Source organism: Phyllostomus discolor, chromosome 6, assembly GCF_004126475.2.
Source record: "Phyllostomus discolor isolate MPI-MPIP mPhyDis1 chromosome 6, mPhyDis1.pri.v3, whole genome shotgun sequence".
Classification (NCBI taxonomy): Eukaryota; Metazoa; Chordata; class Mammalia; order Chiroptera; family Phyllostomidae; genus Phyllostomus; species Phyllostomus discolor.
This window is the reverse complement of record NC_040908.2, coordinates 48,215,163-48,230,559: the sequence shown is the minus strand read 5'-3', so window position 1 is coordinate 48,230,559 and position 15,397 is coordinate 48,215,163. Positions and strand designations below refer to the sequence as shown.

The 15,397-nt window shown below is 40.9% G+C and overlaps 1 protein-coding gene across 21 annotated transcripts in view; it reads left to right on the top strand.

The window, feature by feature from the left end:
* The window catches only part of DYSF (dysferlin), a 202,106-nt gene that overhangs the window by 143,381 nt on the left and 43,328 nt on the right, over window positions 1-15,397 (top strand). For 12 of the 21 annotated variants that reach the window (XM_028514757.2, XM_028514753.2, XM_036028085.1 and 9 more), the window contains one exon: window positions 4,258-4,320. The exons of the other annotated variants lie outside the window; for them this stretch is intronic. In XM_028514757.2, coding sequence (XP_028370558.1) covers window positions 4,258-4,320 — 63 coding nt within the window. The remainder of the gene's footprint in view (window positions 1-4,257; window positions 4,321-15,397) is intronic. 21 annotated transcript variants of the gene reach the window in all.

Genomic DNA, 15,397 nt, shown 5'->3' with positions numbered 1-15,397 from the left:
ATCCTGGCTCCTGCTTTCCACCCCCTCAGTGGGCTGTCTGCGTCTGTGCAGGGAAGCAGACTCCCAGGGGGAGGGACTATTTTGGGTCCTGCTGGCTACAAGCACAGCCAGAGGCAGACGGTGAGGAGGCCCAGTCTGGACATCCTTCGGATGTTCACATCAGTGAACTGGGGCAGGGGTCTGAGCCAGAGCAGTTCTATCCACTTTTGTGGGAGCACACAGCCCCTCTGGCTAGAGCTACTGGCCAGGCAGGGGGTGGGGAGCTAAGATCTAGGTTCCTGGATGTGCGCCTACATGGGGACAGGCTCACAGGGTCTCAGAGGTGGGCAGGAAGAAGGAGGATGTGAGATCCATCTGCTCTGATGGAGGAGGCTTGGAGTCTGCCCTCACTGATCTCCCTGTCTGATGGAGGAGACAAAACCCTATTCTCAAGAAGCCCGAGGCCAGCACGGAAACCAGTCCTCATGTCTAGGAAGCCCTGCCCTAATGGGGACTGATGGGGGATTTGGGGAAAACTGATTTTGTATAGTATTTTCCTCTGAGATGCATTGGTTAGGTTTGGCTGGTCCAGGAAATCTTTTACTTACTCTGCCTTCCTGCGCATCCCCTGGCACTTGGGAGAACCAGGCATTCTGAGGCTGATCCAGGAGGCAGTGGTTTTTGCAAGAGCCCTTGCAAATGCTTTGCTAGATAATTCTGGCTGGGTTCTCATCCCTTCCCCATTCCCCTGGTGCAGACTGAATGGTAGCCCTGGCCTCTGGGGAGTGGAGGGACAAGAAGTCTGGCAGCATTTGGATTTCTCCTGGCTCCCGTTTGTTCAGCCCATGTTTCTTGGCAGCCTGTTTCATTCTTCCTGTGACGTGGCCCCTGCTTCTCTGCTCACCAGGTCCCACTGTGGACCCAGCTGAGGGCTCCTTCCCAACTTCAGACATGCTCTTGCCAGATCTGGCTTTAGTCTCATTCCTTCAGTTGCACCTTCCTCAGTTGCACCTTCTCTGATGATGAACCTTCTCACTATCATCCACCCAGTTCTTGGGATGAGCCTGCCTCATGTTAGAAAATATCACCTCAGATTTTCCTGATGCTTACTTAGGTCATTGTACTGACATGGTAGAATGTTTCTCAAGGTTCTAGAAATGTTTTGGTTTCTATCAAGAGTGGCCAATTCTAGAGAAGACCCGAAACGTATGTGTAAGGCAGATCTCTCTACTCTGCCTTCCAGGGCTCATAGATCAGCATCTGCCTCTGGGGGTGAGGACAGTCCCTTGGGGTGGGTGCCTGACCTTGGAGACTTTTCTCCATGGCAATGAGGGCTGGGATGAGTTGGCTCACGCAGGTTAACTCCACAGTTTATTCATGGTCTGTGTGGCTGTCCTCTGTGTAGATTTTAGAATTGTAGCCTGCTGGTGGCCTTTATCTGTGTATGTGTGGTGCATGCATGTGAATGTGTGTGAGAGGTGGGGAGAGGCTGGGAGCCGGTGTGTGAGCAAATTCTAGAGAGTGTATCTAGCCTCAGTGGTGGTGTTGCAGGAATTGTGACCTTGACCTCTCACTTTCTGAGGGTGGGTCTGGGCATATCCTCAGAGAGGGGGCATGGAGGTCTTTCATTCTATCTAGTGCTTTGCCTTAAAAATGGATTTGTTATTCATTTTTCTCTGACTACAAATATACATTCGTTATGTAAAAGTTGGAGAATATAGAAAAATGAACAATAGGCATGCATTGCCGTGAGCCAAGAACACGATCTGAATGAACTGCAGCCAACAGGTCGCTCTCTATCCTTGCCTTTCCCTGGGCTTCTCTTTCTGTCTCTGATTCTGTCTCTGACTCTGAGTTGGACTCTGTTTCTGTCTTTAAAACGAAATTGGGGGCTTTGTGTACTAAGCTGCTTTTTCATTGAGCTAGTTCTCGGTGTTTGCGGTGTGCAGGAACACAGAGTGCTGCTCCCCCCATTTCTTAGAGAGTCTTGAAGCCCCCTGTCCACTCACTTGTCACCACCCCCCTTTCTATGCACTAGATGCCCCTGGAGTCCCCGGGGTGAAGGGTGACACTTGCTTATCATTCTGAGAGACCACCCTGGGTACAGGGTCTCCTTTTTAAGTCTGCAGAGAAGGATAACTTCTGGGGGTGGGGAATATGTGTGTGTTGAGGAGGGATAAAGAGCAGGAGGGCACTGGGGACATTTCCAGTCTGGTGGGGAGACAGATGAGGGACATGTAGCCGATTTAAAATGAGATGCTCAGAGTGACGTCAAAGTGGTGAAATGTTTTATTAGCCAGGACACCGAGATCTTGGACTCTTGGTCCTTGGAGGTCAGTGTGGCTAAAGCAATCAGGAAAGCTGCTCTGAGGGGGTGGGGTTGGAACAGCAGAAAGGAGAGGAAGCCTTTCCGGGTGGGCAGAGTGGCTGGGCAAATGCTTCGTAGTGGAGCCGTGTGAGCGTGTGATGGGCTTGGGGTGTGGAGGAAACCCAGGCTAGTGTGGAGGAGGCTTCCCAAGGCCTGCAGACCTGTTCCCCACGGCTGTGGGATGGGGTGGGTGGGGTGCCAGGTCTGGCTGCTCCCTGCCTCCCCAGCTTGGGCTAATTTTGAGCTGGCTGCTCCGGTTATAGTCTTTGGGACGCCGTGAAGGTGGAAATGTGCTCCCAGAACCAGAGCAGCAAATTATGCCCGAGTCCCAAAGGGGAACGTGTAATTTCGGAAGCTGGACCAGATCTTTGGAGCACTATGTTTAGCTTTATTTTCTCTCCCTCTTGCTCGGGTGAACTGCCGGTTTCCCTCTCACCTTTCTAAAAACGAACTGCATTAAAAATAACAGTAAGGCTTCGGTGAGGTTCAGGATGAGAATAGGAGGGGTGGGGCTGCTGCTTGGCTCAGCCGGTCTCTGGGCAACTGGGGGTTTCACATGGAGTTCAGCTGGTCTGTTCTGGGGGTCATACCACACCCACCAACATGTGGCCAGCCCCCAGAGCAATCCAGTGGCCTGGCTGGGTGCCCACTGGCCTTTCTGTCTTCTTGCCCAGCTCTGGCTCGGACCAGCCCTGAGGGCTAGTTTAGGGGAGGCGAGGATTCCCTCAATGATCCCCTCCACAGAGCAGTAGTGGGTCTGTAGTTCCCGGTCCTTCCGGGCATCATCATCTGGGTATTCCTGAGCCCTTCCTGATCCTCAAGTGAGCATGTGTCCCCGGCTCTTCCTGCCCAGGAAAGGAGAACGGCTTGGGGCATGGCCTCCTGTGGACATTCCAGAGCTCCCTGCTCAGGTTCAAAGGAAGAGAGGGGTCTAACCCTGGGAGCCCTGGGTTCAGCTGGTCTCCCACCTCTCTAGCTGTGTCCTTAGCCCTGAATGATTCCCTCTCCCTTAAATGTCTTGTGCTTCTTTCTCCCTCTATTTCTTTGCACTTGCCAGCCCCGCCTCTCCCCACCTGGAAGGCATCTCCTGGTCTTGGCCATTTAGACTAGTATTTATCCACAGACAGCCCCATCTCTGGGACTATTGTCATGGCCTCTGAAAAAGTCGCCTACTTCCAGTCCTTACTCTGAGGCCCTCTGGACCCTGTGGCCTAGAAACCTACCCTATAAAACATCGATTCACAGTCCCAGAAGATGGCAGGCAAGGATCTGATGTCAGAAAAGAATGTGGAAAACTTTCTGTAGTATAGGAGGCATGCTGGACCATAAAACTTAGATCCACCCTTATATAGGATTTTGGGAAAGCCACATGGTGCCCTTGTTCTTGACCTTGAGGAAAGAAGACCCAGAAACCTGTGCTAGGTTAGGAACAGGGCCCAAGCAGGGGCTGGTGTAGCTCAGCTGTTAGAAGAAACCACAGGGATGGTGGGGAAGTTTAAAAGGAGGCGGGGCATGAGAGAGTGGCACTGGGTCAATGGTGCCAAGCAGTGAGAAAGCAGGTGAGATGCAGGGATCGGCTGCACCCCTTCCATGTACCTTACCTGTTCTAGGTGTGCATGGTCTGTATCTTGTCCTCATTTACTGTTGCTGTGTAAGGTGCGACTGATGAGGATGCTGACTCAGAGGTCAGGGGGTTGGCCAAGGTCATGCAGCTGGTAAAGCAATGGGGCCAGGATTTGGCACCAGGCTTGTTCAACTCCAAAGCACATGTTCCTCCCACAACTTGCACTGCCTCCCTGGAGGGAGAGCAGAAGGCGTCTGGTCGGAGAGCAACACTTCCTCGGGGCTGTCCAGCCTTTCCTGAAGTGGTTTCTCTAAACCTGTTGCTAACCAGCGTGTTTAATTTGTAGCTTGCAGATGGTCTGTCGGGTTCGGCCCCCACTAACATGACATCTTCTCCATCCAGTCCTCATGTATGTATTGTTTACCTATTTGTGGGTTCCTTGATTTCCTTGGGGGGGCTGGGAGGGGGAAGGGATGAGGAGAGGGAAGTAGAGGGGAAAAAAGGACTTATTTCCTGAGTCCCAGCAGAAAACAGTTACTTGTCCTGGGCTGTGATGAAGCCGGTGGGGAGAAAGCTAAAGGAAGATTCACAGAAACATCCCTGAATTATCTGTTGGTGCATGCTGGGATTTTCCTTAATCCTGTTTACTTGCATGAGGACTGGGGGTGGAGGGGATGGTCGGGGTTGCATGGGCCAGTGGAAACAGGGAAGTCTCTAAATTAGACTCTGACTGCTGCGACATGGGACACGAGAAACCTCTGGGGGCAATGGCAGGTTGACTTGCTCTGTCCCTCCTGGAGGCATGAAGGGCGTGTGTGACTGAGGAGCCCTGGCGGTCCCCAGCAGATTCTGAGAGGTCTGCCGGTGCCCAGGTCAGCTCCTGCAGTTCCCAGCGGGGCTGCTTCTGCCACCTGTGCTGATTTCCACATGTCATCTGTATGGATCGGGGGTCCCTCCAGGAAGAGGACTTTGGTGTCTGGCCTTCACTCACATTCGTGAAATCCCAAGTGTAGGGTGGAGGGGAGCAGCCCCTGACCTGTAGAGGAGGCAGAGAGATAGCAACTACCAAAGCTCAACTCCATTCATGGAGCTAAGGGGGGGCATTGCTGTATTCTGTGTTTTATGGGCTTTTAGGAGAAGACAATCTATATTTAAGATTTTTTCTGATTTATCTGTTGTAGAGAATATAGGAAACACAAAAAAGTGTCAGGCAGAAAGTTAAAAATACTTGTATTCCTGCCAGTTGGAGATAAGCCTGTTAAGATTGTGATATGCCCACATTTTTAGATAAAGTTTATGCATGTGTGCTTTTTTTTTACAAAATGGAATCATTTTGTACTTTTTTATAATCTGCATTTCTTTTACTTAAAATATATTATGAATGTTTTTCCATATCTTTATATATTTTAAAATTGGGTGGCATAACATTTCATTATAGGGGCCTCCATAAGGTTTTAACTATTGCCCTTATCGTTGGACATTTAATTTTCTAATTTTTACTATTGTCTTATTTTATGTACCTCAGAGGGGTGATTTTTAATTTACTTTGTATAGGTCCAGCCCATTTTTTGTTAAGTTTATTCATAGGTACTTCTCATAGCCATTGTTGCTGTCTAACTGGAATATCTTCTCTTCTTATGACTTTGTCTAACTGGTTATTGCTAGAATATAGGAAAATGATATTTTTGTATATTTACTTTGAAACATACTCTTTATTAAGCTCCTTTATTAGTTCTGGCAGTTATTAACTAATTCCTTTGGGTTTTCCAGTTAGGTAAGATTGTTTTCTTTAAACAATAATAAATATGTCACTTTTTTCTCATATTTATACCTTACTCATTTTTCCAAAATAACATTCAGTAATTGAGATGTTAGTGAGCAAACTTATTTAGTTACTGATTCTAATGAGAAGGCCTCTACCAGTTTTTCATTAATTATGATAATGATTGGTAGTTTCAGGTAGATATTCTTGATTTTGTCAAGGTTGTGTCCTTTATTATTAGTTTATTAATAACTTAAAAATTGGTATGGGAGTTTAATTTTATCAAGTGGTATTTGGCATTTATCAAGTCAATTGTTGTGTTTTCCATGGTTCCGTTAGTTAGAATGTAGTAACTGCCCTGCATTCCTGGAGTAAACCCAAACAGGTCCGCTGGTTAGGGTCTGAGGGTAACTGCAACTGAAGTCCTCTTATTCAGTCACTTAAGAAAGGAAGATGGTTGACCAATGGAAACAGCTGATTAAACACAGACTCATTAAATGTCATATGTTATGTACCATAAATTATTTATTTCTAGTCTTATCCATGCATCTTCAGTGTTCAATTATTCGACATGTGCTAAGGTCTCTTGGACTTGCCATTTGAGTGTCCCATCATTCTTTGGGTGCAAACCACGCCCACGGTGTATTACCTATGGTTTTTTCTTTAGGTCCTATTGAAGTTTGATGAGATCTTAAGAATACCTGCCAGAAATTTGTGTGGAGCCCTTTTAAGGTTTCAGGTCCCCTCCTCCCACCTTTTTTGTTATCTTGCACATCTTTAACTTCCAACATTAAAAAAACCCCCAGCAGCATTAAATTAGTTTTCATAGATAAAATGCCCTTTCTTTTTAAATTCAAATTTTATGTATTTTTGTAATTTTGCATTGATCTAATAATGACCATATTAGTACAGCTGGCATAAAATGAGTTTAAGAACAAGCACAGCTGACTCTGGTCAACACACAGCTCATCCACTTGGAGCTGCAGTGGCCGTTCTAGGTTAGCTGCAGGTTTTCAGCTGACTCTGGGCCACAGTCAGATTGTCAGTCAAGAGAGTGGAGAGTGTTAGTTAATTCTGGTTAAGGGGAAATTGGTAACTAGAACTTCTAAAGTATATCATTGAGTTAGATTTGCTATTAGTTATTTAGGATTTTTGCATCTCTATTAATAAAGATTACTTTTAGGTTATCTTTCTAGGTTTTGATATCAGGGTTATAATAGTTTCATAAACTTTTTTTATGGTATACTCTCATTTTCTGTGCTCTTGAACATTCTCTATGATATCAGAATTATTTCTTTAAGAGTTAAATATATTTGTGCCACTTTTTATGAATTTGAATGGTGCAAGTTGGAACTACATGATATAAATATTTTAATAGTCTTGCTTATGTATAAAATATGTAATAATATAAATCAATTTACATTTAAAAATGAAAGTTGATTTAAAATTTTATATTATTAACAGTTAAGTAATTTAAGGTGGTGGCAGGTGAATTGTATTTATGGTTTAGCTGGTTAATAAGATACCCATTATCTTTTCTGGAAAACAGTGTTATATGAGTTTTGAATTATAAAAGATTTTCAGGAATGCATATCTTCTGTAACTGCATACGATGCTTTGACCCTGTATTCCTTTGTAAAATTGGGCCCAGCACCCATCGGGAGGGGACTCTTGGTCACTTTCCACTTTTTAGTCAATTTGGTGACTTAGGTGTTCCCAGATATTACCTATTAGTACATATTATTAAAACAACAAAAAGATACTTCAGTATCTGTTCTGTTTTTTCCCTCATTCCTAATTTTGTAGATATGTGTTTTTTATCTTTATTATTAGGCTTAATAGCCCTTTTTCTATTTTATAGTTGTTTTTCATCCAAATAACCAGCTATTTGAAAATACCATTAGGTTAATTCCTATAAATTCTAGGCTCAAGTAATTTTTAAGATCTCTTCCTGTGAAATTCCTATTATGTATATTTTGGGTGTCTTGGGCTATCATTTCATCTCTCTCTCTCTCTCTCTCTGTTGCTTCAACCATTTTTTTTGAAAAGACATGTTTGTGCATATTTTTTCTAAAAATTCTAGAGTTTTGCTTTTCACACATAAGGCCTTAATCCCTCTGAATTGATGCATGTGCATGTGTATGTAAAGTGTGAAGTAGAGATCAGATTTTTCTCTTTTTCTCAGGTAGATAACTAGTGAACTCATGTCATTGGATTATAGAATGACCTATCCTCTTTCATTGATCCATAAATGAATGGCTGTGTCACGTATCAGGTTTCTGTTTAAGTGTGGGTCTGTTCGTGGGCTCTCTATTCCATTCACTGGTCTCTCTGTCTTTCCTTGCACTAATATTGCACTGTCTTATTTATACTATTATTGAAGGATAATGAGCCTTGATATCTGGTAAAGGAAATGGTTCACCTTGTTCATTTTCAGGAGTGTTATTATTATTCTTGCCCTTTGCTTTTCCTCCTCAGCTTTGGAATCAGCTTGTCAATTTCTTTTAAAAAGTTGTTATGATTTGTTATTGAATTACAGTGAATTTCTGGATCAGTTTGGGGAGAGCCAATATTTTTATAGTGTTGTCTTTTAACCATGAACATAATACAGCTCTACATTTATTTAGATTTTTTTAACGTCTTTCAATAAACATTTATAATTTTCTCCAAAAATCTGGTACTGCTTTTATTAGATTTAGTTCTAGCTAGTTTATGCTTTAGTGTTATTTTCACTTGGGGTTTTTAAGGTACTTTTCTAATTAATTTTTTTGCTCATATATACATGAAATTAATTCTTGAATGCTGGTGTTATATCCAGAAACTTTGTGGAACTTGCCTGTTAATTGTACTGATTTGAGGATTCTTCTGTGTGTGTGTGTTTTTGTGTGTGTGTGTGTATAGTAAATCATACAATTTGTGATTAATCACAGTTTTGATTCTTCTGTGTACTTTTTATTTCTTTTTCTTTTTTGTTATTTATTTTTCTTGTATTATTGTACTGGCTGGGACCTTTACTTTAATGTTCATGTTTTCCCTTTTTTTACATATATTTTATTGATTATGCTATTACCATTGTCCCATTTCCCCCCTTCACTCCCCTCTACCCTGCATACCCTCTCCCACCCACATTCCCCCTCTTTAGTTCATGTCCATGTGTTATAAGTTCTTTAGCTTCTACATTTCCCATACTATTCTTGTCCTCCTCCTGTCTATTTTCTACCTACCATCTCTGCTACTTATTCTCTGTACCTTTTCCCCCTCTCTCCTCTTCCCACTCCCCTGTTGCTAATCCTCAATGCAATCTCCATTTCTGTGGTTATGTTTCTGTTCTAGTTGTTTGCTTAGTTTCTTTTTGTTTTTGTTTTTGGTGTGGTTGTTAATAATTGTGAGTTTGCTGTCATTTTACTATACATGTTTTTCATCTTCTTTTTCTTAGGTAAGTCCCTTTAACATTTCATAAAATAAGGGCTTGGTGATGATGAACTCCTTGAACTTGACGTTTTCTGGGAAGTACTTTATCTGCCCTTCCATTCTAGATGAAAGCTTTGCTGGATAGAACAATCTTGGATGGAGGTCCTTGTCTTTCATGACTTGGAATACTTCTTTCCAGCCCCTTCTTGCCTGCAAGGTCTCTTTTGAGAAATCAGCTGACAGTCTGTTGGGAACTCCTTTGTAGGTTACTGTCTCCTTATCTCTTGCTGCTTCTAGGGTTCTCTCCTTCCTTTTTACCTTGGCTAATGTAATTATGATGTGCCTTGGTGTGTTCCTCCTTGGGTACAACTTCTTTGGGACTCTCTGAGCTTCCTGGACTTCCTGGAAGTCTATTTCCTTTACCAGATTGGGGAAGCTCTCCTTTATTATTTGTTCAAATAACTTTTCCACTTGTTGCTCTTCCTCTTCCCCTTCTGGTACCCTTGTAATTCAGATGTTGGAATGTTTAAAGATGTCCTGAAGGTTCCTAAGCCTCTCCTCATTTTTTTTAAAATTTTTGTTTCTTCATTCTTTTCTGTTTGGTTGCTTCTTTCTCCCTTCTGGTCCACTCCATTGATATGAGTCCCAGTTTTCTTCCCATCACTATTGGTTCCCTGTACATTTTCCTTCATTTCACTTAGTGTAGCCTTTATTTTTTCATCTAAGTTGCAACCAAATTCAACCAATTCTGTGAGCATCCTGATCACCAGTGCTTTGAACTATGCATTTGATAAATTGGCTATCTCTTGGTCGCTTAGTTGTATTTGCTGTGGAGCTTTGATGTGTTCTTCTGTTTGGGCCCTTTTATTTATTTTTTTGTCTTGTCATGCCTGTTACATACGAGGGGCAGAGCCTTAGGTGTTCACCAGGGCAGGGCAACCCAGTGGCCTGTCTCCGACACTGTATGTGGGGGCGGGGTCTGAGAGGGAACAATGGCACTTGCTCTGCTCTCTGAGGGTCTTCAGTCCCTTCTGTCGCTTTCCCCAAGCAAACTGGGCCTTTCTGGTGCTAATTCCTGTGTGGGTGGACTTATACATATTCTAGGACCCTGTGGGTCCCGCCAGCCAACTCTCTTGTGAGCCTGGGAGTCTCTCCCTGGCACCTCAACACTCACAGGTGTTTTCAATCAGTGTCCCAAGGCTCTATTTCCCGGCGCTGGGACCCTGGGTTGCACGCAGTGCCTTGCTTTACAATTGCAGCCTTGCTGGGTCTGCTGGTTGCCACCTGGCATCCAGGGTCTGCCTACTGTGGTCTTGCGTGCCTGGTCCCACCACTCTTTGTGCTGTGACCCCTCTCAGCCCAGCTGCCTGACTCCACTCCTCCTACCGGTCTGGATGAACATGTCTGTTTTAACTCCTTAGTTGTCTGACTTCCATACAGCCCAATTTTCTGTCAGTTTTGGTTGTTATTCTGTTTCTAAATTATTGTTGTCCCTATCTTGGTTGTGCAAGGAAGCACAGTGTGTCTACCTACACCTCGATCTTGGCTGGAAGTCTAGTTTAATATTCTATGTAACTTGATAATAGAGAGTTTTATTATCTGCTCTTAATTTAAAAGTGCATACTTTTGTTTTTCACAAGTATGAAATTTATAAGCTAAATGATTGCTAGTTAGCAAAGAGGTTTTGATTTTTATCATGAATGATATTAAATTTTATTGAATGTTCTTTTTGTACCTGTTGAGGTGATCATATGATTTTCTTCTTTTAATCTGTTAATGTAGTGAATTACCTTAATATATATACTTATATATTTTTACAAATATAAATATATGCATGTTTATATATACACTTAATGCTGAAACAACTTTGCATTTCTGAAATAATGTATCCTGGTCATGATATATTATCCTTTAAAATTTATTGCTGGATGCAGTTGCAGACATTTACCTTAGGTATTTTTTTTGCATCAATTTTTATGAGTGATAATGGCCTGAAGTTCCTTTTTTTATTTTTATACTGTCCTTTTAAGCTTTTGGTATTTCAATAATACTAATCTTAAAAATACCTAGGGTATATTTGCTTTGTTTCTAGTCTCTGAATGAATGACAAAAGATGAGCATTATCTTTCACATAAATAGTGGATTCATTTGTAAACTGTTTAGACTTAGCATTCTTCTTAGGGATATTTTAAACTAGAGATGAAATTTAAAAGATTTTTATAGGATCTTTGAGATTTTCTGTTTCTATATGAGTCACTTCTAGTGATTTATGTTTTATAGGAGTTCATCCATTTTTTCCCTGAAAATTATTGATGCATTTTTAGAATAACATTTTTCTAACTTTATCAGAAAAATTTTTCCTCAATCTAGTTGCGTCTCCTTTCATTCCTAAGGTTATATTTTATTATTTGTGTCAGAAATTAAGATATTTTTGTCTCTTCAGAGAGCCAATTTTTAGCTCTGTTCATCTTCTATTATGTCCTTATTTTCCAGTTTATTAATTTCTTTTTAAAATTATTTCTTTTATTTTGGTGAGGTTTATTATATTTTTTATCTTAAATGCTATATCTAGTTTATTGATTTTCAAACATCTTTTTTTTCAAAAAATGTAAACTCAAGGCTATAAACTTCCCTCTAAGTACTGCTTTATGCATCCTGCATGTTTTGATAAATGGTATTTTCATTATTTTCTAGTTTGAGTATTTTCTGATTTCTGTTATGTTTCTTTTTGACACCTGAATTGTTTAAAAGTATGTTTTAGAAGTTCTGAAATTCTTGGTTCTTGCTGACTTCCAGCCTAACTGTACTAGGGTTTAGGGAATTTGGTTTGTGTGATGTTTCTTGACACTTGCTTTATGGCCTCATATAAGGTCAATTTTTGTAACTTTCCTGTATACACTTGAAGGGAAGGTGTATTTTCCAAATGTGTTTTATATATAATATATCCATTTAGATCAGACTTGTTCATTGTGTTAGTCCACCTATTATTTTCTGACTTTTGTGTGAGTGTGGTTTATCAATTTTTGAAAGAGGTATATGAAAATATTCTGTCTTGCTGTGATTTTTGTTGGTTTCTGCTTAGGTCTCTGCCTACTTTTTCTTTATATGTTTGATGCCATGTAGCTAAGCACAAACAAGTTTTTAATACTTCTATCTTCCTAGAGAATTGAATCTTTTAACAATATGTAGTGAACCCGCACCCCTTTGCCCTTTATAATTTTTGTTAAGGAACTGTGCCTTAAAGTCTGTTGTGTCTCATGTTAATATAGCTATACCAGCTTTGTTTTAGCTAGTATTTTTCTAGTACACCTTTTCCTATCTTTTATCTTTCAATTTTTCTGTGACTGTATTAAGTGCCTGGCAATTGGGTGGATTTTCAAAATGCATTCTGATAATATTGTTCTCTTAACTAGTGAATTGAAAAGTCTAATATATTGTGTTTATTTATATATTTGGATTTATTTTTGCTATCTCCTTTTGTATCTCTATTAGTTCTGTCCCTTTTTTCCTCTTTTTTTTTCCCTTTTTGGCTTGAGAGATTTCTCTCCCTTCATTCTTTCTTCTCTGTTATGTTTTTAAACTATATATCATTTCTGTTCCTTCAGTGATAATTATACAAACTTGAATGTACCTATTTAATTTAGCAAACTCTAAGTTTAATTGGTATTTATAGCCTCCTCCAGAATATTACAAGGAACATAGAATGCTTTACTCTAATCACATACCAATTTATAAATTGTTGTGCAATATTTTAGTTTTACTTTTATAAACTACATTTTAAGTCTTACCTTTTAAGCAATCATTTTTTCTAGTAAAAAGTAACCCACAGTTACTATTTCTTTTCATATATCAGACTTTTTCCTCTTAGTATCATATTATTTATTTTTTAAACACTCACCTGAGGATATGTTTATTGATCATAGAGAGAGGAAAGGAGAGAGAGAGAAAGAAACATTGATCAGTTGCCTCCCATATGTGCCCCCACTGTGGATTGAGCCCAAAACCTAGGTATGTGCCCTGACAAGGGATTGACTGTGTAACCTTTTGGTGTACAAGATGATGCTCCAACCAACTGAGCCCCCCTGCCAGGGCTAGCATCATCATTTTTATTTATGAGGCAAAGCTTATAGAAATTCCTTTAATGAGGGTCCATTCATATTTTTATTTCACCCTTAGTTTGGAAATGCTGGTTTCACTGACATGTATTTCAGCACTTGGAAGGGTTGCTTCTCTGTCCCTGGCTCCCATTGTGCTCTTGTCCTAAAGCTGTTTTTGTTTTTCTTTTAATTAGGTCTAGACATTCTCCATCATTATCTTTTCCAATATTACATAGTCCCCATTCTCTGTTATTTCCTTCTGGAACTCTGCTTACATCTATGTTGGGCTGTCCATATTTTTCATGTCAGTTCAACTTTTTTCATATTACTTGTATCTTTGTCTTGCACTCTGGTTAATTTCTGAAGATATATCTCCTAGTTCACATGGTCTTTAGTTGTTTTTAATAGCCATTTAACCCTGTTGAGTTTCTAATCTTAATATTTTTTATCTTTAAAATTTCTTTTTCATCCTGAAATCTGCTTATTTATTTTGGAAAGTCTCTTGTTTCTTTGCCGTATTTTTAATGCCTTTTATTTTTTAAACAGTTTTTTTCTTTAAAGTCCTAATTTTGATAATTCTGTTGTGCTAGCAGGTCTGATCTGCAGTTGGTGTTTCTAGCTGACTCTTGCTCATGGTGCCTTGTTCCTTGTGTGTTTCACCATTTTCGATCATGAACTTATGTTCCTTGGAACTTTATCTGAGAGTTCTTTGAGGTCTGGATGAAAGTCGTATTCTTTCAGAGAGGGTATGTGCATACTTTTACCAGATGCCTGGAAATACTACAAACCCAGATTCCCTTAAAACTAAATGTTCACCTTGGGCTTTTGGGGCCCACAGTTAGTTTGCATTTTGGTTCCTTATTCCTCTGGAGTTTTGCTTATTTGTCCCAAAGTTTTTTTTTTACATTCCTATCAGCTGAGTCTTTCATTCAAAAAGGATTTTGAAGATACCTGTTAATTTAGGTATTTTTACTTGGAGGGTTCCTCTGGTCCTCTAGATTGTCATTTTGCTGGAATCATTTTTTGCAGTATCATTTTTGCAGTATAATTTTTTTTAGATTTTATTTATTTTTAGAGAGGGAAGGAAGGGAGAAAGAGAGAGAGAAACATCAATGTGCAGTTGCTGGGGGCTGTGGCCTGCAACCCAGGCATGTGCCCTGACTGGGAATCGAACCTGTGATGCTTGTTTGCAGCCTGCGCTCAATCCACTGAGCTATGCCAGCCAGGGCAAGAAATCAATATCTTTTGAAAAAATTGTTATTCTATTACAGTTGTCCCAATTTCCCCCCTTTGCCCCCTCTGCCCAGCCCATCCCCTGCTCTCACAGTCAATCCCCACACTGTTGTTCATGTCCGTGGGTCATTCAAACATGTTCTTTCACTAGTCTTTTCCCCTTCCTTCCACCATTATCCTCTGCCTGCCTACCCTCTGGCCACTGTTAGTCTATTCCACGTTTCCAAGTCTCTAATTCTATTTTGTTCATTAGTTTCTTTTTTCATTAGATTCCTCTTATAGGTGAGATCATATGGTATTTGTCTTTAACCAACTGGCTTATATCACTTAGCATAATGCTCTCCAGTGCCATCCATGCTGTTACAAGAGTAGGAGCTCCTTCTGTCTTTCTGCTGCTTAGTATTCCACTGTGTACCAGTTTTTTGACCCACTCATTTACTGATGGGCAATTAGGCTGTTTCTAGCACTTGGCTATTGCAAATATTATAGTTTTAAGTTTGACAGTCATGTTTGTCTTCATGCAGGTTATATTTCCTTCAGGACCACAAATCTGACTTCTTATCTGTGGCATCCTCTTGAGATTCCTATGTGCATAAATTAGTCATTTGTTTTGTTTACTTTTTACTCAATTCTTTATTGTACCACTTGTCTTAATCTTCATACTGCTCCCCTTGTTTTGAACCTTAATCTCTTCTTTCTGTCTGTCTTTACAGAGGGGAGTCCTTGCTTCTCAAGTACTGGGGGCTCAGATAGCTTTTGTTCATCAGTGCAGGGGCTCCTTCTAATCTCAAACTCAGATAAAAGGAAGAAGGAAACAGTCAAAGGATGCTATATTTTTACGTGGCCAGTTAGGAGTCCAGCAGGGTGGAGAAGGAAGAAGGGATGCAGGATCAGAGTCTTTTCTGTTGAGCTAAAGAGTTGGTTTTCGCCCTGGCTGGCATAGCTCAGTGGATTGAGCGCGGGCTGGGAACCAAAGTGTCCCA